This window comes from Pygoscelis adeliae, unplaced genomic scaffold (genome assembly GCF_000699105.1).
Source record: "Pygoscelis adeliae isolate BGI_AS28 unplaced genomic scaffold, ASM69910v1 Scaffold186, whole genome shotgun sequence".
NCBI classification, from domain to species: Eukaryota; Metazoa; Chordata; class Aves; order Sphenisciformes; family Spheniscidae; genus Pygoscelis; species Pygoscelis adeliae.
This window is the reverse complement of record NW_008825071.1, coordinates 5,903,829-5,931,058: the sequence shown is the minus strand read 5'-3', so window position 1 is coordinate 5,931,058 and position 27,230 is coordinate 5,903,829. Positions and strand designations below refer to the sequence as shown.

Sequence of the window (27,230 nt, the reverse complement as noted above, 5' to 3'; positions counted from 1 at the left end):
TGAGGATGTGAAGATCAAAGTCAAACAAAAGGTGAAAGGAAAGGTCAGGAACAGAACCAGGTTTCCCAACCCATTTTTATCTAATAGCTCATGTTGCTTTTCCAATGTGAAATGAGAATGAGAGACTGGTAGGCAAAAATGATGGCTGCTCAGGTTTATTTGTGAGACACCAGAAACTGCCCTCTCTCTTAAGTCCCAGCTGAGGCAAGAGCTATATGAAAGGTGGGGAACATTTGCCTGTTGGACACCCTTTTCATGTCAAACTCCCATTTTACTTTCCAGAAGAACATAGGTGCGAAATTAGATGTGCTGGCCAAGTTGCCCTTGAGGCACACAAATTTGGGTCTGACCTTACCAAGTGCTAGGTAGGCTCAATTCCCTTGAATATTTTAGCCTGCTCAGAATACCAGAGGCATTCTGCATCTTGAAAAACTGTGGTATTCTTCTCTTTAAATGATTTTCTACTGAGTCAACTTGAAACATTTCTCTTTCTTCTAACCCTAAAGTTAACATGGACTCTTAAATGGCTGCCAGATAACACCCCAGAAAGACTTTTAAAAATGTACTTCTAGGTATATAATGCTAGTCCACACTGTGCTTAGGGATTAAGGAGAAGAAAAAGCTTCAGATCCTATGAGCAAACCATACCATGCTGTTATCATCATCTTCGGCTTCAGAGAAATAATTTTGTTAATTGCATCATTTACTATTGCACACTAACCAACAGTGAGATGCATAGCTTTACTGGATGCCTTGAAGAGAGGAACTCCATTTTCTTAGTGATAGTCCATGTTTTGTACCACAAAGTAAGAAAGATTAATGAAGAATTGTCTTGTGAATTTTTGTATTAGACTTCAATGAGTTTGACCCAAAAAATTTTATTCCAGAAGTAGTTTTAAAATTCATCAGCTGAATTTTCCTAATGATACATAAATGCACTACGTTCTTTAAAAACTTTCAACTAACTTCCAATTTATTGATATGCTTTAATAATTTTAATTTTATGAACTTCATTTTTAAAATCTGTTTTCTCTGTAACCTATTTTTTGTGTAACTCTTTTTAAGAGGAAAGGCAGGAAATTCAAAAGCCTGGAATTAAATTTCCAAGAGAAACTAAAATGCTGAGAAATTCTGTTAACATTGCTAAAAAAAAAAAGAAATAAAAAACTTCCAATGGTGAACACCACCACTGGATCATTCAGTTAATTTTAAAACAATACATACACAGAGAGTAAGTACAAGTTCACTGAGTTCCTTCTGGAAGTACAAATGAAAGGAGCAAAAAGTAGTTCAGCATCCAGGACCATCTGGTGCTTCCCCGTTCTGTGAAGGATGTATGCAGGTTACAGATGCATCCTTATGGGCATGCACACAGGGTAGCAGATATCAAAGTGGCTCACACCAATTTAGGTTACCAAGCAGGTATCGGATGGCAACAAGATTTACAAATTACCACAGAGGATCTTTATTTGAACTAGTGATCTAGAAATAGGCAGCTTCTCATCTCGTAATTTTTCTGAATCATCCACTTTCTTGATAATACTACTTTCTATTTTAAGCCCCTCATTTTTCCTGGTGTTTTGTGTTCTTCTTGATTAAAATCAGCCTCTTCCACAGCATTTTGACTAAGTCAGCTGTCTAAGCAAAGCACTTATGAAATACATGCAGTACTGCAGTACACTTAAGAAAGACGAATCAAGGTCACTGGATATTTCCATTGTGTATAAATTCCTCTGGGTCATTAGCAAAAACCCCACATGGCCAGGTGGTCTACACCACAAAATTTTTTAGCATTATTTGCCAAAAAGCACATATTGTTTCAAACAGTCCATTTTAAATCAGCTTCGTGATTTGCAACAAAATTAGAGAACAAAGCTACAGCTAAGCAAGCACTTGGTTTAAGAAGATAAATGTATCTTAACACATAGATTTGAATAATACATAGCTGACTAGTACAAGCACTTGCAATTACCGTTGCATCATCTTTACGCGACCAAAACCGCAAAAAAGTTACACCAATATAGCTTACAATGTTTCTAGTGAGAAAATACTTTAATGAAAAATCAGAATTTAAGCATATGAGTGACTCATGGTACAGACAAAATAAAAAAAGAAAAAAGTGAAATCCCTCCTGTAAAATCTAGTGGGGAAAAAAACGCATGCTTCTAATCTGTCATCCCAGGCTCTTTGATTTTGGAATAACGAGTTACATTTTTATCAGCATGTTTTCAGATCCACACTACGCTCTTCTGTACTTATCAGTTAAAACAAAATCTGAAAAAACTTCAAACCATTGTATATACATTTCTACAATAGAGGCTTATGTGTGAGAGACAGAGAGAAGGCAGAGCTATAAATATTAAGCATTTCTATCCTTAGGCACTGCTAAAGTTTAGACAAAAAGAAATTCTCTTGACAAGTTTTATGGAAAATAAATGTTTTCTGACTCAAATACGTTTTATAAGATTTACAAGACACTGGCAGGGATGTCTAATGCATTTAATTTCATAAATCTACAGTCTGAAGCTGAACTGGGTGTCCCAGAGGAACTGGTCTCACACACTGTCTTTTTGGACACAGCGGTTTTTCACTGCTCTGCCACAGATGCAATTCTAGCCCGGAGTGAGATATTGATGCTTCACAGCTCTTTAGTACACACATTGAACAAACTGAGGCCTTGATTCAGCTGCTAGTGTACAAGAGCCCACAGAGTAATTGAAATTAATTGTCGTCTTACCAGACAGACCGAGAACTATATGGGCAAGGCAGAAAATAAGGCTATTTCAGATCAAGAAGCTGCCTCCCCAAGTCAAAATTAAAGACACACTCGAGTGGCACAAGAGGGTTTCTAAAGCTTCCTTTGCTGCTGTTCGCGATGCATGGCTTTTGGGCATGGTCTTTCTTCTCAAATTCATTTCAGTGAGGATAATGAAACCTTCTGTGGATTTTGGTGGCAGGGCTTATCAGATTTTCATCGACTCTTAAAATGCATTCTGAAATGGTAAAAAATTATGCCCAAATCTAGAGTTTTACTTATGCTTGACACATACCCTTTGGGCTGAAGCGTAAAGTCGTTAGCAGTAGGGCACAAATTGGCAACAGAGGTTGCAGAAAAAAACTTAGGTGGAAATTACACTCTTCTCTGTTTCAGCTTAATCTGTCATAAAGCTGGTAATTTATCAGGGAAAATAGAGGCAAACTGGCAGCACAAACGACATGTCATAATAGGCATACTATGACAAGGGACAGATTGCCCTTCTGAGAATAGGTTATGAATAGATGTTATGAGGACCAGAAAATGTTTGCAATCAAAAGCGTTAAGTGTGCAAATGAACTTAATGTTCTATAATGTCTGTAATAAAACCAAATAAAAAAATCCAGGAATTAACTGCCATTTTAAGTCATAAGAACAACTGGGACTTGAATAGCTATTACACGCTTTTAATGTACCTTAAGACATTAACTTATTAATATGCACTAGATCTAGGTGAGGCAGTAACATGCAACCACTCCTGCAGAGGGGAAAATAGAGGTAGAGCAGCTCAGTAGCTTTCTCAAGGTCAAAGACAGCAAAATAACTTCTGGCTTCCAGGCCGGTACAGAGGGACAGCTCATTTTTCTCTGGCAAGCTTCTGGCTCATTGGCAAAGCACTGATTTCAACTATCAGTCTTCAGATGTTGTTAGACTATCCAAATTCCAGAGACCTCATCTGTGAAAGCAAAAAATCCAGATTGCTAGAGGAAGGGGATGTTTTAGTCTTTCATTGTTTGCTCCTGTCCACACTCCCAGTCCTGGTGGAGAGAAGAGTTGTGAGGTCTAAGAAAAGCTTACTGGGCAAAATGTGGAATTGATACAAACTGGTTATGGATTCAGTGAATACCAATGGAGTTTAACAGACTTGAGGAGCTTCCACTGCACTAGGAGCAAAGAAACTAGACAGAGGGAAGAAAAAAAAATTCTCCTAAAGGAAAAAAAAGACAAAATTTAGAGCAGAATACTGATCTGCACTTGTCTACGTGATCCTCCCCTATTAAAGACAAAATACTACTCTAAATAATCCCCCAAATTACCAGACTTGGCAGCATTATTACTGCAGCATCATGGCAATTATTCCATAATGTTGTAGGACTCTTTCGAGATAAAGACTGAGATCAGCAAAAATAAATGCAGCCAATGAGCTTAGCATTCCCCAGAAGGTGCCTCAGAGACTTGTCAGGCTCTCTCGTCTCCTCAAGATTATTGACCCAACAACAGTGACCCAGTAGCATGTTATCCTGGAAGGAACAGTAAAGCTCAGGATCTTACTGCATATACTATGGATGCAACAGATGTGAGCACACTACCAAATTTTAAATGGAGGAAAGCAGATCTAGGATCTGTGCAGTTTTAAAAAGCCATCAAGACTTCTGAGCTGAAGTGTCCAATGACAAATGCTGCGGTATGATTTCTGCTGGGTTTAATCCAGATTTTATGCAATTGTGGGAAAAGAACTACTGTCAAAAATACTAGAAAACAGTGGCATTTGGTGCAAATAATCCTCTCCCAAGTTAAAAACATATAGTTTAAAAATCTGCACAAATTTTCAAGAAAAGTTAGAAAATTTACTTAGATCACAATGTGGCATGAAAAAGCAATTTAAGGATTTAACAGCAGGTGTCAGCTCCACAGACCTTTTTACCTGTAAATACCATGAAAATAACAATCACTGTTGCAGAGGAAACAGTCGTCACCTATTTTCTCTCCTGTGAATGCAAATGTTATTGATTTGTTTTGATGAGAAGAATAACTGAAGTACTCAATACTTTATTTCATGATTGAAATAATAGTTAAATCAACACAAAAAGGCTATGAAAAATCAACTGTCCGCAATATCATGAACTAGGATTAATTTTCATTTAAAATGTGAAATATCAATGCCACAACCTTTTCTTATTTTCTTCTAAAAAGGGAGGCAATTGCTTCATATCGGGAGATGAATCCTTGCTTATTCAGTTTTTAACAAGCAGCAGAGCTTCAGCTTCAAATTAATAGTTAAAACCAAACAGCATCACCTTCTTTAAATCAGTTAAACATATTTGTAGACATAAACATGATGGATGCCTAGAAATTGAAGCATTCATTGCTGTGGGGCAACACACGCCACAATGAAGTCATACTCTGAGAGATGTCACTGGGCTCAGGATAACAAAGTGCCTTCTGCAGGCAGCGTGAGCCAGACAGTAAGACATCCGACGGCATGGGCAGCGCAGCCCCGAAGGAGCCTTTGGGAGACACCAGTTACCCTCTGCGCTCGGTGCACCAAGCTTTGGGGTGATGAACATGCATCTGACCAGCCCTGCTGGCAATGTGAGAAGTAACTGGGTAGTCACTGGGCACAAGGGGGAATGTGGATGCTTTTTCCAATCCTACCGCTACAGCCCTTTTACTGATGGGAAGAGGAACCTCCCTCACAGCCCTAACAGTTTTCCCCCAGCAGAGATTTCCCCCATGCTGCAGAAACATCAGCCCCCCTCCCCCTGATATAACCACAGAGGTCTTGCTATCCTGGTACTAAAATAAGCTGGCAGTGTGGGACAGCCTCTGGTCCCGACTGTTTTTCATGCAGTAAGGAGAATCTGCCATCCCTAGTCAAATTCTTTTTAACTATGCACTATAATGAAGGTATCATTATCACGAAGAGGTATTGGGGCAAACCATTAGGCATTTTGTCTGTTAGACCAAATATTTTCACGTCCTGTCTAAGAGAAGAATGATCTGATGCTCCTAGAACAAGCTGGCTACAAAGCTGCCCTTGGTACTAAATAGAACATGTCATTTTTTGGACTACCTTCCCTATTTTGGGACTTGCTCAATTTTCCTCTACAAGACAAAATAAATTTTCCAAAGCTTGCTGATCTTGCAGTCTATGAGGACAGCTTGCATTTATACAATATGCTTCACTTACTCAGACTATTTGAAGCAGCATTCAGAGATACTCACAAGTGACAGTAATAGAAAACAGCCCCAAGGTGGGTAAGGCTTTTCTGATCAAATGTACAACCTTCCTCCAGATGCAAATGGCTAAGAAGATAGCTGTTGCAAAATGGGTTAAATACTTATTTTAAGATCAAACATACAATTTAATTTAAATTAATTGAAATAGTATATTAAAACTCCTCCGAGTGACTTGTAGGAAGTCCCCATAGGTTGTTTCGAGCTAATTGGTAATACTAATCAGATGCCCTGGTTGAGTGGCACATTTGGTTTTTAGTGCTCTTTTTTGAATCTTCCACTTCCTCTCCTTTTTTTTTTGCAATCCTCCACATAACCAGAGCTTTGCAGTTATGCACTCTGCAGTATATAATGCAAACCAGGCATGTCCTATTAACATCTTCTCCACTGGCTGTATCATCTAGCTCCTTGAACAGGACAACGGGGTTCAGGAAATGTGGTCTTTTTCTCGTTTCTGCCACAAACTTGTCAAACAAGCCTGGAAAGGCTCTTTCCCCATCTCTGTTTCTCCAGCAATGACTGTCCTGAAGTTGTTAGACCCCCAGAGGAAAGGCCTCATTCAAGTACTATCAACATAACTCCAGTGGTGATATTGATACTGAGGTTAGCAGGAAACAGTGCACATCAATATGTAATTTTAAAAGTTGATCCATTACCTTTCTAGCCTTTGCATGGTCATGGCTAGCGTTTTGTTCAGTTCCTCTATCATCCGGCACCCTGAAGGGTGAATGGGCAACGTGCTGGACCCAGAAGGCAGGTGCTGGCTGTGGCTGCCGTACTGGAGCTGGTGCTGGTGAGCTGCTAACTGGGATGGCAGGACAGTGTGATGGTGCTGGGTCAAAGGCTGCTGGGAGCTCTTCTGCGTGGAATAGGATGAGAGAGAGAGGTCTGGCCCCCCTAAAGGCATGCAAATCATGACTTTCTTTGGAGGTAGTGGAGGTGACAGTTTAACTGGCATACAAGGCAGTTTCACAGGAGCGCCAGGATCTAAAACAGAAGAAAGAGAGGCCCTGGTGTTAATTTTCACGTCTGTGAGATGGAGATCAGAGTATCTGCCTGGGCGAGCAGGTACTGAGGTTGCTAGTCAACATGGGAGTGTGCACCCCTTCCCTGCTGCGACAGACAACTCTGCACAGCGTGTGTTCAGCACGGTCTTCGGAAAAAATACTGTTGTTTTGCAGCACTTCCGAGTCTCACAAAAAACATCCCAGGGCTGCGCATGCCCCTTAATAAACACGTTAAGCAATGCTTAACAAGGCTCGTAGCACACTTTGACGCTTTAAAGCCCTAATCCTGCAAAACAGCCCTGTGAGGTAAGCGCGACGTCTCCTGCTCAACAGGCACAAAAATAGGGGGAGAGCAATTCGGTGTCTGAAGTTACAGGATGACTCACCACCATCACTGCTGGAGCAAAAGCTCAGGGACTCCTGATCCTTCTCAGCCACTGCAGTACAATTACTACAAGCCACATTTCTTACAGCTTTGTAATGTGCAAAACATCTGGTGTTAAAAGTTACATTACAGGGCAAGAGAGAAAAGAAATAGGGTTTGAATACTAAACAGGAGTGGTCTGGAAAAATGAAGGGTATAGGAGGAGAAAATGATAAAGGGCAGAAGATTGATAGGATTAATGTATTCTTTTACAGAAGACTTGACAGGCACTTTTCTCTGGACTCATGCACTGAATTTTAACCTTTTTAGCTCTAGGCATGTTCCTTGAATCACACAGTTGACCTGCCAGGCAAAGACTTCCTCCGTGTCTTCCATGGAAATCAATGAAAGGTCCACAAGCAAATCTCTCTGCCTGGACTCAACTGCAGGATGGAGATTTTTGGAGTTGCACCATGAAAAGTTTTCAGAAGGGAAAAGAAGTTAATGAGAGGGCTTGTAGTTGCCAAAATGGGTGTGGGAAATGGCCACCACATATGCTAAGAGCAAAAACGAGAGCAAATATATACGCTGTGAGTTGCAACTGTGAGTTTGTGTTTAGGAGGAAGGCCAGGCCTTTTCCAGCCTGGAATACAACAGACATTTGGTTCTGCAATGCAGCTCTGCGGGCAAGGCTTGCACACTCTTTGGCCTCCTGTTGCTTCAGTTCACTCTTCTTGCTGTAACATGGCAAAGGAACTGAAGGGCTAGAATCTTCTTTTGACCTGAGAAACCTTGTGGGTAAGATGTCGCCCTCCAGGTTTCAAAGGTCATCACCCTCCTGAGCTATATCAGATTTCTAAAGTCCTTTTCCAGATGGCTCTTTTTAGCATTAACTATCCTTCTTCTTGCCCCCTTTATTCCTTCCTCCCTCCTGGCCTATTCTGGGTATTGCCTGTATTAGTATCCATATCTACTAGCCAGGGTGCACAAGGTTGATATGAGGACTTCCAAGCACTAACGCTTCTTGAAAATGATTAAGGACAGTAATGTGGAAAAAGACCATCCATGGATCCAAACTCAGATATGACATTAGACTTTTTTAGTGCTAGTTGTAGCTTCATTGCATCCACAGTATCCACTTGATACTAGTGTTTTTACTATGCTAGGAACAACACGCTGACAGCAAGTCTTCCCTTTCTTCAAAGAGCTTATAGGCTGAAGACATGGGAGAGGCAAAGGGTGTGCAAAGATGAAATAGAGACATTGAGAGAAAGTGGTCTTTCCACATTGCAGTGGCAGAGTTACAGAGAGTAGAACTCAAGTCTTTCAGCTTTCAATGCAATATCATATCTACTTGACATGTCTCTTGAAGGCAAAAATTCTTCTGATGGCTCCACCAAGGCTGAAATCTAACTCATGGGATTGCCAAACCACAGGGCACTGCCCTCCCCTATAAAGCAGATTGCTTTCTGTACAGTGGAAAAAAAAATCTTTCAGGATTTTCTATTCAAGCACAGGAAGGTCTCCAAGTTACTGTGGTTTTCTTACATACACATTATCTGTGTATATTTCCTCTTTGTATCCTGCATAAAAGAACACACCGTCTTCAATAAAAGGTTAATAACAGAAAGAGTAAAGGGTAAATTGTATAGAGCCCTGAGAATAAGGATCCTATGGGATTTGTAGTAACAAAGTGTTTTCATACGTTTGTGCTCCAGGCAATTTCATTTCTAGAGCTGGTCCTGAATTACAAAGACTACACTGAGATCTGCACTTCCATGTTGAAAAGCGCAGGTTTGACTATTGCTTTTAGATCCTTTTCTCCTGTATCTCAATTCAGGTCTTCATCTGACAGTGCCTGTGCCTGGATTCCCCACCACTCTGTGTATGATGCAGGGGAGTCATCCTTAATGGTGAATTCAAAGAGATCCCAATTGCAGATATCTCTTGCTTCTGACAAAAGAATAACTGGAAGTATCAACTGGGTTTGCTGCCTTCTGTGATCCTGAAGATTAGAGCAATATTGTATGGTGGGAGTGAGTACAACGTGCCAAATGGTTCAGCTATAAAGCAAACAGGAATCCTTCCATCTTTCTTGTAAAAGATAGTGAAAATTTCTTTTCCTTTCTAACGCAAGCATTCATCTAGTAGAGTTGTGACAGAGGCACTGCAGCTTTGGAGTTGCACAGGCGAACAATTATTACTGTTTTATTATTATCTTAATATCTTATATTATTATACTTAATTATCCCGTGTAACCACATACTCCATCATGAATCAGATGTGCATACTCTGATTTCCACTCTTCACAACAAAGGTATGGACCTTTAGTTTCCACTTAAATTTAAAGAAATCCTTCACATCAACATGTTTTCAGTGGTACCAGTGCTGGGTGACTCCACTGGACACCTGCCAAAAATCTTGTCCATTATTTTTAATGTAAGGCTTTATTCAGACCGACTGTGTTTCACCCAAGTTCTTGAGCCTGTCTGAATATGGCCCTAATACCTAAATAGAGCCTTGAAAATGAACTAGAGGCATTAAATCTACTTGTCTGCCCTTCACCTTTGGGAGAATTCTACTTGTCTGTTAAAAAAAAAAATGGCTAAAAGGAGAATGACTGCAATGGGAGGAGTTCGATCCATTCGCTCGGAAACATATCAGTATATCTTCACCGACATCAGTAATGGAGACCTTGTACTGCAAGTTTTACTGCGTGGTCAGATCAGTGAGCATGCCGAACAAATGAGGCCTTGCTTAAATCCATGGGCTCCAGGCATGCTGTTGGAAACTGTGCTACCATCATCTGGAGTAAACGAAAGAACAACTTGTCCCTGCATTTAAGAGCGAGATCACTGTGTTTTACAGTTCTTTCCTCTGTTTATTTTAATTTCACAATGTATGTGATGTATGAACCAGGGGTGGAAACAGTTATTGTCTCCAGCATGGAACATCCATCAGCCATGGACATCTGTAGATGAATAAGAAGCTGGACAGTGGAAATACGAACAAGGAATCTATGATAAGTGTCTTCTCAGTGGAACATTACCAGAGTCTTAAATCATTGCACAAAGCACTCATGTGACAGAAGAGAAGCAAACTGTGTCAAGCCAGGTGTGCAAGTCTGATTAATCTCTTTTGGCTGAGGTTCTTCATGCTCAAGAGAATAATGAGCAATTTTGCAAGATGTTGGCTCCCAGCAGGGTTGTGACCACTCAGCACTGTGCATGGTAAAGTAATAACTGTGCCAGAATTGATAAAAGAGATGTTAGACATAGAAACCTTCCCACCGCTGATGACAATAAGTTACTTAAAGGATAGTTGTGGATGCCACAATATTTGCTGCACATCAGACCTATGACAAACAGGTCAGCCCTTACCCCTTCCATATAGATCATTTTGCTAATACCTATAGTTGCTGCATTTCCTCTTGGGTTTTCAGGAAATAGATAAATATACTTTTATTTGCTGCACAGAAGGTCTGCCCATGTACTGTTCTTCTGATGTGTTTGTGGTACACTGGAGCTGTACGCTAACTACACCAAATCTGATGCTTCCCAGCCACTGAACATGGCTAGAGAGTTGGTCAGGACATGGTGCAGATACACCTGTTGCAGATAGAGTGCTAGGAAGTTCTGGATGTATGGTAGCAAATATTGCTCCAGCAGGGCTGCTAGAAAAGCTCATTAAAATCCTCAAATCCTCCCCCAGCACAACTACTGCATGGCGTAAGAGGGCATGCCTGGGAATCCTGGGCTTGTGGCAGACCTGGCTGTGTTTGCTATCCTGCCAGCAGGACAAAAGCTCTTTCTTGACTCCTTCTGATGCCAAACAGGAGCCAGCATGGTACCCGGACAGCAAGGAAGGCCAACAGCCTCCTGGATTGTATGAGTAGAAGCACAGCCAGGAGATGAAGGGATTATTCCCCTTCTATTCAGCACTCCTTGGACTGTATCTACATTACTGTGTCAAGCTTTGGGCCCCCCAGGAAAGACATCAAAAACCTAGAATGAGTTGAGCAGAGGGCCACCACGATGGTTGAAGGCTGGAGCACCTGACCTGTGAGGAGAAGCTGAGGAAGCGGGGCTTGTTCAGCTTGGAGAAAAGATAGCTTGCGGGGGGGAACCTAACAGCAGCCCTCCAGTACCTATGAGGATGTTATCAATAAGGTGGAGCCACGCCCTTCACAGTTGTGCATGGTGGGAGGAGGAGACAAGAGAGGTTCTGGACTGGACTATAAGGAAAACATTTTCCCCCATGAGAAGAGCCAAAATGTGGAACAGGTTTGCCCAGACAGGTTGTGCAGTTGGCACCCTTTGAGGTTTTCAAGACCCGGCTGGACAAAGTCCTGAGCAACCTGGTCTGGTCCCATAGCTGGCCCTGCTTTGAGCAGGAGGTTGGACTAGAGACTTGCTGAGGTTCCTTCCCACCTGAATGACCTTATACTATGATCTTTGCTGTACTGAATACAAGTAATGCAACTCATCATAAAGTTAACGAGTTACTCTTTAAATTCCATCCAAGTAATTAATTCTGTAATGTGCAAAAAAAATGTGCAAAAACCAGCATGGCCTGTTGAGGGAGCTCCATAGTGGAAATGAGGTTATGTGCCTGATATTTGCTGGTAGCATTTGGACGAGTAGCTTTTACTTTCTCGGGTATTCTCTCCGGGAATCACTTGTGTCTGAACAGTGAGAGTCTCTTTTCTTCTTTCAATGAGTTTTTTGAGCAGATTCATAAAGACAAGTTAAAAACTGTACTGAAAGATCTGCCATGCATCTCCTGCTGACTACAGCAAGATCTGCAGCCATGTCTTCAGGGAAGATTTGAGACTGAAATTCTTTGCTGTTCTTCTGCACCATGTATGCATCCAAGGTTCAAGTTGAATTTGGAGAACACAAGCAAAGCATGCTTAGCCTAAAGGTTGAAAAGTACAGCTCTGCATGGATTCCCATGCAGAGCCTTGAGGAGGGTTTCAAAGACGAGATCTCCTGCTGCCTATATGTGCTAGGTACTCCCCTGCAGGTAGTGGCAGGCAGAGAAGTGTGGAGAGAGCAACTGCATCAGGGTCCGGTTTCCCATGAGAGCCTGGGATTGCTGGTGAAGGAGAGCTGCTTTTGCTCTGCTGCTTCTCCCTCAAGCACACAGTGAAAAGAGAATTGTCCACTGCCCCCACATCAATGTAACCTGTCTTCATGAATGTAGCCTGCCAGAGCGGGCAGCAGGAGGTAACGTCACAGAAGGAGGAAGCTTGTGGATAATGTCTTGGGCTCATCTACAGAGGAGCCTTCTGAGACACTGTTGCATTATAAAATACTGCAGAGAATATTTATTGGATAAATTGTAGTTGTAAATACTTTTATAATGCTGTAACTAACAACCAGCTGTGTTGTGGCAATGCAGCAGAACACCAGGCATCCATGTTCTCAAACCTCATCCCTGACTTGTCTGCATTATCAGAAGTAACTTTTGGGGACTTGTAACATTTCCTACCCTGTTAAATGTTTGCTTCTGATTGTGAATTAGTTCTTACTCTACAGAGACATAACTAGAAAGCACAATCTCAGAACTAAAAATGTGCTGTGCCTCTCCTCAAAATCTTGAATGAAGAAAGCAAGAGAATGCAAAAGGTTTTTCAAAGCTTAAGTACAATAGCTGAGTGGCCAGATACAAGCCAGGCTACACCCTACTGTAATACTAGGCTAAATTTGGGCTCAAATACACTCAGGTGTTGCTGAGATCCCACTTAGTGGCATATATTTTGTTCTCTGATGTTTTAGGGGACTTTATGGGTTACTGGTGATTCAGTTGTTTGAATAGAAAATATCTAATTAATTTCAGAAAACAGTATCTGTGCTGGTGAAAAGTAACAGCTTAATGAATCAAGATCAAACGGAGCTTTACACCACTGGGGTGTGTTGTCTATCAAATCAGATATGGGCAGCCTTCTTGCCACTTTTGGCCATTGAAGATTTTATGATAATCTGGGGACTTTCCCCCAGCAGTCCAATTAAATTTGGTCCCAGGTGATTATTTCAGCTCCTCCTACATTTTCAACAAAGGGGGCTGCAAGTGTCCTAAATGCCTGTGTTCTGCATGTGGATATTGGAGAATTAAAATGATGAAAGAAATTCTGTCCGTGAACGTTGTCTAATAATAATCATATCTGAAAACCAGTAGAAGGCTCACCAGGAGGTGACCGGCCAATGCCAAATGCAGAGCAGTGAAACAACGGTATCGAAACAGTTAAGGATCATGTTTTTCTCCTAGGGCTGCCTGTCTTCTAGGGCTGCGTGGGCACTTCCACATCCAGTGCTGTGATAGAGACGTTCCCTGTGGAGGCAGTATCATCAAGAGCATGGGAGATGGCATGAGGCAAAGCACAGAGCATCTTCTGCAGCGGCGGTGACACCACTCCCAGTGGCTGCTCTGCAGTCTGCTCTTGGTTCTGTCCCCGTTCCTGCACTGTCCCGTCCCTACAGTACCTCAGCCTTGAGAAGAAGCATGCCAAGGTTGTGTGATTTATATTTGCTAGAGGCAATTCTCTCTTCCTGTCACCTTTAAAACGGATTTTTTCTTTTCATTCTCCCCAAAATTAAATGTGCTCTTACATGTTTATTTTAGGCCTGCTCTTTTATGTGCATTTCTTATCAAGGGAAAGGCCAATCTTTGTCTCGACACAGGCAGATAGATGTTTGAGTTGGTTCACAAATGCTTTCAGAGGTGAGGTATGTTTCTTTTCCATTTCTAAAACCTGTATTAAGTCCTTTGCCAAACCCTGCAAGTCAGACTTCATGCCTTTATTGAAGAACTTTGGGATAAGTTCACAGCAAGAAGGTGGTCAGACTCAAAGGAAGCTTTTCTTTCCTCAAGTTTTGTATTTAAAATATTAATCTTTTTTTTTTTTTTGCTGCTGACCACACCTGTAGTGATTTTATAATATATGTGTGTATAAAACATACTTCTATTAAATGAGTATACATATGTACACATACATATGTACACTCATGATATATATGATACATATATATATATATCTTAAGACAGAAGAGGCACTTCTGCATTTTCAGATGTGTACCTGAACCCTTCACAAGATCACATCTCCCCTCGCAGTCTTCTTGAACAGAGCTACCAAGCCATTAAACCACTGTCACTCTCCATTAGCCAAGCCCAGTACGTCTTAATTTGTCCTTCAACCTTCTCACACAATCTTCAGTAGAAAAATGGGTATGCAACAAGAACAGAAAAGTTTTCACCTCGAATGCCAGAATTCAGTTTTCACTTGTTTCCTCACACCCAAGCTGAGGATGTCTCTGGAGTAATTAGTAAAAGAATAGCATTAATTCTGCTTCTCACTGATGAGGGTGCTTCATTAGGATTGATTGCTCATTTCCAAAGATTATACACGCTAAAATAATTACCAGTGGAAAACACAAGGCACTGAACAACACGTATATCCTTTAGACCACCAAAGTAAATGGACCCTTAAGAATAAGTTTAATACTTTTATTTATAAGGTACGTATAAATGAGGCTTTCAGTTCCACCAGGAATAACTGTCAATTAAATTAGGGCCCTATGACTAAATCTGAAGCTCTGTTCCTTTTCCCTGAGGGTTCTGTATATGCACGTACAAGAGTCTGTCTATATGCACATACAAGAGTTTATTTAGGACTGGATGAGAGACCACTAAAGGCCACCACAAAGAGAAGTCACAGTTCTCTTTCACTTTCATTGGAAAGTCGTCACCATCAAGCAATTGACTTATGCTGATAGCTTGAGCCTGATTCTACTTCACACAAAATTTCCAGCTGCATAAAAACTCGCACCAGAAGCCCTCATCCTTTGATTCTTCTGCTCTCTCTTACAAAAGAAAGGCTTATGAATGAAGGACATTTAGTACCTGAGGTTTTTCCTATGCTATTCCTATTTTTTTATTTCTTACATGTTGGCCTCATTTCTGAGCAGCTTCTTGTAATTGGGACAGAGTGTTATGGGAGATCATAGGAAGCTGGTTTTGTCCTCACCTGAAGCCATTAATACGGCTCCCTGGTTTTGCAGGCTGCAGAACTGCCCACTCAGTTTGTAGTATAAGGCGAAATATTAACCATTATGTGTAGATTTTGGCAGGCAAGAAAGTAAAGAGATTTCACATAAAATGAACAAAACTATACAGAACAAAAACGTGTGGTCATCCAAACAGAAACATGAAGAGACTACGTAGAGATATGAGAGAAAACCAGAACGTGCTCTTTCCTAATGAGCTCTTTCCTGATATATCCTAACCCGAATAAAATGGGTATTAACTGTCAGGAAAAAAAAAACCATCTAGAATGTATTAATGTGGGCTGAGCATTTCTCACATCAGCCCTGAAAAGATCAGGGCAGCATTAACACAAGAAGATTGACCCAGTGAGAAGACCGGTAGCTGCCCCACTACAGGGATGCACCACACCTTGTCTTGAACTCAGGATTTTGAGGGCCTACCTCCTGGGCAGCAGCTGCAATTATGAGCAGACTGTTCAAAAGGTGCAGGCAAGCATTTAGGGAACCTTTTTTGGTCTGTGTAAGGTAGCCATCCTTTGCTTCGGTGGTCTAAATGAGAGAGTGGAGGGAGGAGACCCACCAATCCTCCTTCCACATGTACCTGGAGCTTTGAATCCCAAAGAGCCTGGACACTTGTGAAAACATCTGGAACACAAAAAAGGAGGCTGTATTGTCTGCTGTTGCTAGCTGCCATGGAGTGAGAGATAGACTCCAGCATAAACTGCAGGACACCAAAATCCTGGTCATTGGGCACTGGAGCTGCCTATCATCATCAGGACTCACCAGTGGGAGGGGAGTAGTCAGAGCCGGGGTGGAAAGGGGCAGCGGTCAGGCAGGCAGTGTGAGCAGGGAAGCAAAATGGCAAGAAGCCATGGGACAGAATGGCCTGTGTAAGGATCAGGAGGCCAAGTAGAAGACAAACACATGGAAAGATACAGGGTGTGTGCCCAGATGGCAGCTGAGGGGAGAAGCAACAAAAGGCAAAAAGAGAAAGCAAAACTCTCCCTTTCCCCTCAACCCTCACCCCTTTTCTCATTAAAGGCATTTAAAGATATCCTAGTATTTTCCTGATACTTCCTTTCCCATCAAAGCACATCCTGCAATTTTTGTGGTGATGGTTAAGTCTTGATGAATAAGAGTGAGGAGGGTTAGGAAACGCAGCGGCGGTCTTAGGTAATTACAGCTGAGAGGGGAAGTGCGCTGAAGCAACCTTGATGAAGTTATAGCCTGAAAATGCTTTGGGATCCCTGCCCTCGGTACAACACAGATACATTACCAGTACACACAACAACATGTGCAAACAGCGTTACAGAAGGAGGAAGGACACTGAGAACCTTGCTGTAAGGGCAGGTTTTTCCTATAAGGGAAACGGTGGTGCTGAGGGTCCAGGAGCACCTACTTACCAGTTAAGTGGCTGGCAATCCTGGCAATAGGTTTAGGAGGCAGGGCAGGGGGCTGTTTGAGGAGGGACAACTGTTTCACTGGGGTGTCCTCATGGTCTCCAGCGAAAGCGGCAGATTTTTTTGGGGGAAGTAGCAGGACTGGCTTAGCTGTAGGATCTTGGGACAGGAGGACGCCGGATTCATTGGATGTGGGGCTGTCTTCAGACACTGGAGGACACAACCACATCATAGACGCAACAACGTTACGAGCAAAGCAGCAGCAGATACAGCCGCAGTAAGACACGAAAAGCAGCGCAGCTATGCAGATTAAGAACGACTAATAGATTTCACTCAAACATCATATAACACAGAAAGGAGGAGAGAAAGAAAGAGAAAAAGAGAAAGAGAAGGAGTAACACACATCTACACAACAGCCAAATTTCCCATTACCTCTGCCAGAAGCCAGCTCCCTTATGCCAGGCTGGGACGTATTCCCACATCTTGAACACAGATCAAGAGCCTTAAAATGTCACATCTCAGATGGTCTGTCACCACAGCTTGCTCAGGACCAGATATGTTAGCAGGTGGTCTCTAAACTTACCCTATAAATGTAAAAGCACCTCACGGGGCCTACTCCATTTCAAAGAGGCTGCATAGCTGTGCAGGATCATGGATGAACACTTCTACCAGTCACTTTTCCACACTTCGTCCACAACTCTCAGCATGAAGTGGTACAGAAAGAGGAGCTAACCTAGATGTACAGCGTTGCTGTCTCTCTGCATGGGCTGGGGAAGAAGTGCAGAGCGCCTCACCTAGGGTAGGACAGCTGGCTGTGTTAGCTACTGAAAGATGCATGGTGTGAATGTCATGCAACACCAAGGGCATGACGTTGTACTCTAGGGTTTAAAAATGTTGTCAGCTCTCTGCTCTAGAGCTCATTGGCACAGCTGAGACATAGCCAGAGAGTTAGAAATCTACTCTTAAATGTTTGCGAAGTGCAGGGACTTTGCCTTACTCACAAAGAGGTTACCTGTGTAAAAGTAGACATTACTTCTACACCAAATCAGTCAAAATTTTTCATGAAGCACCCAGTGACAATCTGTATGCTGTCACCTCCTTCTCCACCAGAAGACCTTTGTCTTCGACAAGGATTTCTCAGGGCTAGGCACCAAATGTTAGAAATCAAAAACTTGTTTCAAACAGCTTAGAGTATCTACATCATAATGTAAACAAGATGTTACCTGTCCCATCCATGATCTCAGTGGTTGGGAGCACCTCGTATGAGCAGGGTTCCCCAGATGCTGGACCTGACTCCAGTTCTGCTAGGGCTGGCAGGGATACCTGGCTGGAGCTCAGCACTTGCCCGGAGCCCAGAGGCTGTCCATTCTCCAAAGCTCCTTCTTCATTTGGTATGGAAAGTTCCCCATCTGTTCATAGTTGGAGGAAAGCAGAATGACAACAGAAGACACATAAATAAGATGCAGAAAGAATTTAAAATGAAATCTGCTATCTCCATTAGCTTGCTTGCAAACGAGGAACCTGAACTAAGATCTTGTATGTATACAGAAGACAGGGATAAGGACAAAAACAATATGGTTTGTATCTCAAAAACACAACTTGTGGAGAACAATTTTTGGAAATGACTGACTGTGATGTTCTGTCCACAACAGTTTCACAGAAGTCTGACAGCATTCCACTTACCTTAAGGGGTTATTAAGATGTGGGAAAGATCTGTCAAATATCTGTGTTGATCCTTTGCTTACCCTAGGATCCATGGTCATTATGATCCATGGTCTAAGCTGGATGGTTCCTGACCATCCTCCACCCATAGGGCCATGCGGCCCATCCAGGGCCACAAAACCTGTTTTTCCTCTGTCTCTGTTGAAGCTGGGAAGTCAGGAATGAGAATGGGCTGGAACTGAAACTATGGAATATACACAGTATATAATTTATAATATTTTAATAATAATAACAACAAGATTATTCTCTTCCCTTACAGCAATTTTTATGCTATAAGGGACACAAGCAAAATCACAGAAGTAGGTCCCTATTTTATGCACAAATAAAAACATTACAGCTCCCAGCATCAAGATTTTAAGTAAGGGAGAGAATAATTTTTATAGTCGCCTGGTGTAAGGTCTTGATACTGGGATATAGCAGATTCCATTTAGAAAGCCTGTTTTTAAAGTTATTAGTAATATATCTCCTCTATCTGAGCAAAATTTCTGTAACAGCAGCTAGTAGTTTCCTTCCTATCAAACGCCACTTCACATTAGAAATAATAAAGAACAGAAGCGAGGGATCAGATCATTCTCTATGGTGTCAACCCACATGATTTTTATCTCAGAACTTGTTATGCACAGCACTCTGGTACCTGCAGGCAATGATTACATGGATATCTCAATTACAATTTTATAAAGGAAAGTGTTCAGCCCCTATGGCTACGAGTGGAATCCTGAAAATATAACCGAAATGTGACCTGTAAGGCTAAAAACCAGCAGGCAAATAAATGGAGCCTAATTTTACTATGCATTTAAATTATATTTTTAAGTCAAACTCAGGATTTCAGGATCTGGTTCTTGATTTTTGGGCACCTCTGATTAGCCATATTACTGCTCAATGTACCGAGCAGAGATGTACATCATTCAAGTGAGTGCACATTGTTCCCTCACGGGGCTAAGATGTGCAAAACACTTTGGAAAACACCACCGAAAAAAAAAAAAATTAAGTCTCACTTAAGTGTCAGGAGAGAGCAGTTAACAAGTCTGAAAGTACGTTAGCTGATAAGTATTCAGAATTATGTTTCTGCCTTTTAAAGCTTCTCTACAGCGAGTGAAGATGGTCTCCTGCTTATTTTGGAATTATTAGAAATACCAAGGTCTTGACTTTCTTGTTTTTGTTGGAGGCTTTCTGAAGATCTAGAGAGCTATTATGGTACACAGCCACTCAGTACCAGACTGAAACCCCACCCACGGCTTTCAGAGCAATCAACTGAGCTGGTTAAAAGGTGGCAACATTGATCAAAACTGAAGGTTTTAGCCAATTGTTCGCAGCACAGTCTCCTTCTAACTGCTGTGGTCATTCAATACAAACGTGTTTATTTCCCTAGGCAGCAAAAATCAAACAACAGTTCAGCCAGTATTTAAGCTGAACGTTTTTCGACTTAGCTGTTTGGGTTGAAATGCTATGTATTCTGTGCTTGCTCTGTCTCCCTTTTATAAACACACACCTTTACACATGTTTGGGATAGGGGCTGCTGTTGTCTCAGTTACCTGGTTTCACAAAAGAGCATAACTGTTTCTTATGCAGAGCAACTGTTTCTTGAATGAAAGGCAGCGATTGTGTCCAGCAATATTCATTAATTCAGTGCAGGACTAAATTTGACCGTAACTGTGAGCAGACAAAAAGTATGCATGACAAAACCAGTAACATTTATTTTTTGGAGGGATGTCTACACATTTTTAATGAAGTGGGATGCCTATCGTAACATGCTGAGCACCTTGAAATCTTACTGTCTTAACTGCACTTTGCATTTCTCAAGGTATATTCAGCATGATTTAAGAAGATAGCATTCAACTGACCCGTTGAAGGTTTACGATTGCAAAAAAGTAAAATGAGATAAAATTTTGGCTGTTACTTTTTGTCATAATAACAAGCATGACAGCTCTCTGTACTGACAGCACAGTCTCTTTTAATCTTACCTCTGAATATCTCCAGTCTTCATTTAGACTCTAAAACTTGTCCTTGGATTTGACTGAAATCATCAGACATGACACAGAATCATGACTGAAATATACACCTTAAATCAGATCTCGCTTGAAGAGGAGCTAGAAGGGGAGCTGCTTGAGTACAGCAAACAGATCAAAGATGCAGATAAAATAATTGGTAGAATGAAGAATATCTTAGTGTGAATTAATCCTGGATCAGAGACATGCTTGACAACCAGACATAAAAGGCAAATTACTTATTATTTTTAAAGTACTAAAAGCTATTCTGGTTAGCTGACACACAAATGAAAAGAATCCTGGTAATGCAATTATTACATATACACGGATGAATCGATTAGTCTTCAGGAACTGGCTATGAGTGTAAAGTTAATTTTGCACAGTGATAACATATGTAATCTTTTGTTCTCACACTTGCTGTAGAGCCTGCTGCTACTTAGTGGAGAATGACTTTCCCTAAATGCATGAGCTTTGATAATGCCGGCTGAGTGTGAATCAGCTGGATCTGGACGGGACCAGAGAGGGTAGCTTGACTTCTGCAGCAACAGGAGCACATGAAGGCTGCTCTTCTGTTACTCAGGAGGCTCCGCACACCTGAGGTCACTGAAGAAACAAGACCTCAGAGGAAACTCCTAGACGCTTTGATTCACCTTAGCATGTGAAAATAACAGCATGGGGTGAAGGCCCAGAAATGCATAGATGATATGTTCAAAACATGTGTCCTCTAAGCCTGGTTTGTACTCCTGAACTCACCTGCCATTTCCACTTTCAGGTACTTCTAAAAAATTGCCTGGTGCGAAGCAGCCCACAGTGCGTCATGATGACTGGTACAGACCAGTCCTTTTGTTGTTTCTTTAAGTTGGAGCTCTGCCTTACCCTCTCACTGTGTCTTTTCACTCTGAACACTTTGGACTAGCGAACTTCTTGCATGTCTGAAAAGTGCCACACTCATGCGCTCCTTCCACAGACAAATGGCTAAGGAAGTCAAAATGATGAGGAGAGTTCAAAATCTTGAGTTATTTTCCACTCAGTCTCCTTCAGCACTTGCCCACTCTCAAGTAAGACTGTCCAGGCAAGCGTTCTCGATGGCAAAGGCTAGGAAGGGCAGACAAAAATTCATGTCCTTCTCTGCCATGGCCCCCATGGGCTAGGGGATGGAAAATTGAGTGTTCTTGCATGTGGTCAAGACCTGTCCCTGGGGCTGTTTCCTAGCCTTGGTGGCTCCCTTAGGACAGTGGCTAGGATCCTCCCTGACTTCAGTCTCTAAGCAGACCCCTGATTTTGTGGGATCCTGTGGAGTTTGAGACAGGCTGACATATGGATGTCCTCCCTGCTTCTGGAGGAGTTCAAATCCTTTCAACATATTGAAACCGCAGCACAGCTGGCTCTCTGGTGGCTGCTATGCCTTCCTCCTTGCTCCATTACCAAAACCACTTCTTCAAACTTATGCGCACATACTGCCACAAAACCTGCCTTAGCACATAAGTGCAACACTTCCAAATCCTGTCAGGATTTAGGTAACCTGAAATTTGGGTCTAAATCCATCATTTTGATTAGATAGAGCGTACAAAAATACAAAAGTATAAAAGATGAAGACTGCCCATGCTTCCTTGCAGAACCATTGCATCGTTGTCTCTGAAGCAAGCAATCAGTACACACTCATATTCAGAAATTTCTCACTACAGGCAATCTCATCTATGTCCAGATAAAAGAAGAGGTACCAAAATACTACAGGTAGATTTCTTTGACCAGCACCATGGAACAGTGGGCAATTCTAAAGACAGATGCTGTTGGGACAGTTACACCTTCATGTTAAAATCAAAGCTGTTTATCTATGTGTGGGAGCAATGGTATAGTAAAAATATGAGTTCCTCTAACTGCTGTGGTATGATTTGAGTTGCAGGTGGAAGCTGTATTTTTAACCTCCTGGCATTGCCTGCCCACAAACTATTAGAACAGCAGGTGCCTCATCAGATACTCCTTCAACTTACTATTTTCCCAAAAGTACACAGTATTTGAAAAAATTACCACCTTTGCCTACATTTTCAGAAGACTCAAGTCACAGAACCCCAGAAATGAAAGATGACAGAAACTGATTCGGTCATGAGTCTGGCCCTTGCCAAAGAGCGAGCTCTGCTGTTTAGTCTGGAGTGGTTTCACTTGACTAGTTTAAGTGTGCGAGTCACTGAAGTGATAAAAGCATTTCTTGTTTCCCAAATATAGCAGCTGGGCTTCAGTGACTCTCCCATGTGTGGACACTGTGACTTACTGCACTCTGCTAACTTTCACCTGCTGGATGACACAAAGTCCTCTGAAAAGCCAGCAAATCCTGAAGCAAACAGGTCAGAGTGTCATTTTATACAGCAGGCGAACAAACTCGCTAATTCTGTTTTTCTTCAACATAGAAGATATGATAAAACCAATACTAAGCACACTGCAAGCTCCAGAATTTTTGTTCTTGGGTCAGTCTACAGTAAGTTTCCTTTGATCTGTATGGAATTTTTTAAGAAAGAAAAAGGCAAAATTACTCATTCACAGGCTGATTCTGTCTGCTTTGTCCTCCTCTTAGGAAAGGGAGACAAAGAGATTTAACATTATGGCTACACCTATTGTCTGTGCAAGGTGCCTCTTGGCATGGAAGGTGCTACCATCATCAAATAAAGCCTTCTGCTATGAAGTGCTGAAGTCTGCTGTGTTTTCTTGAAGGATTAGAGATTACCTAACAGGAATTACAAGGAAAACGTTACTTCCACTTAAGGTTCTCAGTGAGATATAATATCCTTTATTAGAATTACTCTTGGATTATTACACCACTGAAGGAAATATTGCTTTTGGTCTACAAATCTTGCCTTACTCATATCTTCATATCATGAAAGCTACTTGATCACTGCTACTATACTTGTGTATTACCACTTTCTTCTCTGCTCCACCTCTTTCTTTCAAGGAGGTGTACCAATTCTTAGCTTCCTGTGTTTGCAACCAGCAGGAAATAATGTAAGATACTGAATAAGAAGTCCAGCTGTTTTGCATTACAGTTACCCTTTTAGGGGCATCTGACAGTGAAAAAGTCTGATGTCTCTGCTTTTTGCACTGGAAATAGGAAGAAGCAGCATGTGTTTCGTACCAGCTTTTTCCAATATGAAAAGGTGACAAATGACTACAAAGAGGAATTAATTTCTTTTTTCAGATGAGGACCTCCAGACAGCTTAGCATCTGCTTCACAAGATGACACAGAAGATTACAAACTACAGCGTTATTTGATGAATGGAGAAATCTGTAGCGCTTTGGTAGGAAAGCAGGGGGAATCTCCCCAAGTTTCAATGTGGAAGGCAGGGTCAGGCTGCACAGAAAAAACTTTTCCTAGGGATACCTTTAGGTGTATGCAGCGGTGGGTCAGAAAGCAGCTACGTGTGGGATGTGAGGCGGGGAGGAAGGAGGGCACACCCCGGACGGAAGCTGTGACTGAAGCCTGACTTCTGAGCTGGCCAGGGCTCTGAATGGGGAGCTACACCCTGGCCTCCCCTGGGCTGCGACACACGTGGTGTGACAGCCTGGACTGTGCCTCGCTGGCCGTGGGGATGCCTGCCTCATGGCTGCGTATCCAATCTGAGTCACACTCCAAAATGTGGACAACCCAAAGCAGTGAGATGGGCAAACCTTTTGCCAGGTGCTGTTTCTACCCTGAAGTTGCATCTAGGATGACTTCCACGGCAGCAGGCCAATAGTGAGAGCACAGGCAGTGTTAGATCTAAAGGACTAGCAACATTTAAAATATGTAATGGGTAACAACTGTAGAATTTAATGACAAGCAGCATATTTCTTTGGTTTTGCTATTTTTTTTTTCACTTAAAAAATTAAACAGTTTGGGTTAGTAAATTTTTAAATTCCCAGTAAGCTAGACTAAAAAAGTAGGGAGCAGATTTAAATGCTCCAGACTTTATGAGGTAGACCCTACTTCTAATATCTGTGAAAGTTTATAACTTCTGTTGACTTCTAACAGGCTCTGTACTGCTATCGTTAAAGACATTTAGACTTTGAATTAATGAGGCTCTAAAGCACATGCATGAGTTCTATTGAAATTAAGAGGCAACTTTGGCATGTCTTTATATGATTTGCTGAATTCATTGCCTTAGTTATTGACAAGGGAAGCAGCAAAACAAATAAAAGCTGTGGTTAAAGATTGACACATACGTAATAGATGTCAAATATGTGTTGCATTACCAGTGTAAAACAATGGTGTTTGTAAAACAATGGCGTTTTGCATAAATAATACATTACCAACTCAACAAATTAATTATCCTGAACAAGGAATTATTATTATTGTGTCTTCTGAGCTGTTTCAAGGGAATGTGCACTGTTCTGTGCTTGCCAGTATCCAAAACCTTTAAATGTTTCCCTTTTCCACAACAGTTAACCCCAGAGTGACTCAACCAGACAATGATAGCACAAGCAGGCACGGACCCACTCCATCTCCCCGCAGTCTGGATGCCTCGCTGTTTTGCAGCAAGTGACTCCTGCACGCTGCTGTGATTTATATTTCTGCTGCTTTACATTTCTGATTAGCTTTCAGTTTTATTTGCTAGATAACTATCACATGTATCCAACGGGGAGGGCCAGCCCACGGTGAAATCAAAAGAGATGTTTGGAGACCTTATTCTGCACAGTCCTGCAATTCAGGACTGTATTCCCAGTTCTTAATGTTACAATAATGTAATATCTGGCCATAAAACCATATGGGATGTCAATTTAATGTTGTGAAAAGAACACTTACCTTTATCAAAAATTTCTTTCAGCACTCCTCGTTTTATAAGCTCCTCTCTGCTTTGCCTCATCGATATTTTTCTTTCCAAAGCTGTAAGGAAAGGAGAAGGGTCAATATAAATAGAAAAGAAGGGAAGTGATTGTTTTAAAAGGCTCTATGCCTTTTAAGGCATTTAAAAAATGCTTTTTCTCCTCTTCAAGTCAGTGGCAAATTAGCATCTCAAAATAAAGGCTACTGGCAGTCCAGAGAATCTGCCTGCTGCTGTAGCGTGGCCGTTATTGACAGAAATGGCTACAGACTGACCGATTTGAGGGCATGCCTGCACTCCCATTGTTAATTTTGACACATGACTGAAGCATTGCGGTGGAGAATTAGAGACAGCAAAGGGAGAAAAAGGCAATTAGTGCAGAAACCGGAGGGGGAAGGTAAGAAAGGAGGCAACGCAAAGGATCACACCAATGAAAGATGTGGCCATGGACTGTCCCCAGGCCACGGAAGAAGACTGGCACCTCTGCTGCCCTAAAGCCAAGGCTTGTTTCCCACTAACTGCAGTGAGAGCAGAGCAAGGCATTTGGGACAGTGCAAAAAAAGAGTTGTTTAATGAAGCCTTCTCTTCCCTGGAGGGGTGTTTTCCCCCAGAAAGGTGTAAATGAGGGGAACTCCATGACAGCCACTGCAATTTACACCGGGTCTGAACAGCCCGAGTCCTGTATTGCCTGCTTGGAGACTGTGGTCACTGGGGTGGCAAAATGACAGATAGAAATTTCATGTTTGTTTAGTTCAGCAGTAATTAAAACAATGTCCAATTAACCAAAACACCACAAAGGACATGCATTCAGGCAAAGAGCTGAAAGCCAGCAAGCAAGGGGCGCAAGAAGTGATGCGCAGGACTGGCTGTGACTGCACGCGCTCTGTGAGAAACAAGCCTGTGCCTGCCAAAAAAGAGGCACAGTCAAGGGCGAATCGCTTCTGCCATATGCTCCCCTATCAGACCCAGCGCAGATGCACACACACACAAATGAACTGGGACTTAGCATCTCCAGTCTGCCCAAGGCAGATTTAAAGCAAAAGAGGCTCTGAAACCCTCTCTCCATCCCTGAAAACATGAGGGTGTAACCTTTTCTGGCACTGCTGCATGTTGGCTGTTCCCGCAGGGGCACAGTATACTTGGTGAATTAGATATGCTTACACTGACACACTGCACTCATTGCAACTTATTTGCTACACATATGGCTTAGTATGAACAAGGCCAACTCTGCTTCACTCTTTTCCATAGAATAAATTTAGGTTTCACCATTTTTAAAATCAGTTTTAAATATGTATTCTTCAGGACAAAGAAGTTCAGTAGGTCAGAAAGTCAGTAGCTAATAAAAACCCTGGTCTCCCCTAAACACACCCTCTGAATTTCAGCATCGATCAGAATTAATGGCAGGTCCCTTTGCTGAGGCACAAGACCCCATACCCGTTAGCCAGCCACACAGTACAGTTTTATCTTTGACGCTGTTAATGTAACAGCCACAGCATTTTCCAAAGTGCCTTAGCCCCATTTATCATAGAATCATAGAAGAGTTTGGGTTGGAAGGGACCTTTAAAGGTCATCTAGTCCAACCCCCCTGCCATGGGCAGGGACATCTTCAACTAGATCAGGTTGCTCAGAGCCCCCTCCAACCTGACCTGGAATGTTTCCAGGGATGGGGCATCCACCACCTCTCTGGGCAACCTGTTCCAGTCTTTCACCACCCTCAGCGTAAAAAATTTCTGCCTTACATCTAGTCTAAATCTACTCCCCCTTAGTTTAAAGCCATTCCGCCTTGTCCTGTCGCAACAGGCCCTGCTAAAACGTTTGCCACCATCTTTTTTATAAGCCCCCTTTAAGTGCTGATAGGCTGCAAGAAGGTCTCCCCAAAGCCTTCTCTTCTCTAGGCTGAACAACCCCAACTCTCTCAGCCTTTC

At 42.0% G+C, this 27,230-nt stretch overlaps 1 protein-coding gene across 1 annotated transcript in view; it reads right to left on the bottom strand.

The window, feature by feature from the left end:
* The window catches only part of PHACTR1 (phosphatase and actin regulator 1), a 137,588-nt gene that overhangs the window by 52,355 nt on the left and 58,003 nt on the right, over positions 1–27,230 (bottom strand). Inside the window, exons 2-6 of the mRNA XM_009326476.1 lie at positions 25,287–25,367; positions 18,032–18,217; positions 16,812–17,018; positions 6,649–6,979; positions 5,846–5,848 (exon numbers count right to left, since the gene is read on the bottom strand). Of these exons, the coding sequence (XP_009324751.1) occupies positions 5,846–5,848; positions 6,649–6,979; positions 16,812–17,018; positions 18,032–18,217; positions 25,287–25,367 (808 nt within the window). The remainder of the gene's footprint in view (positions 1–5,845; positions 5,849–6,648; positions 6,980–16,811; positions 17,019–18,031; positions 18,218–25,286; positions 25,368–27,230) is intronic.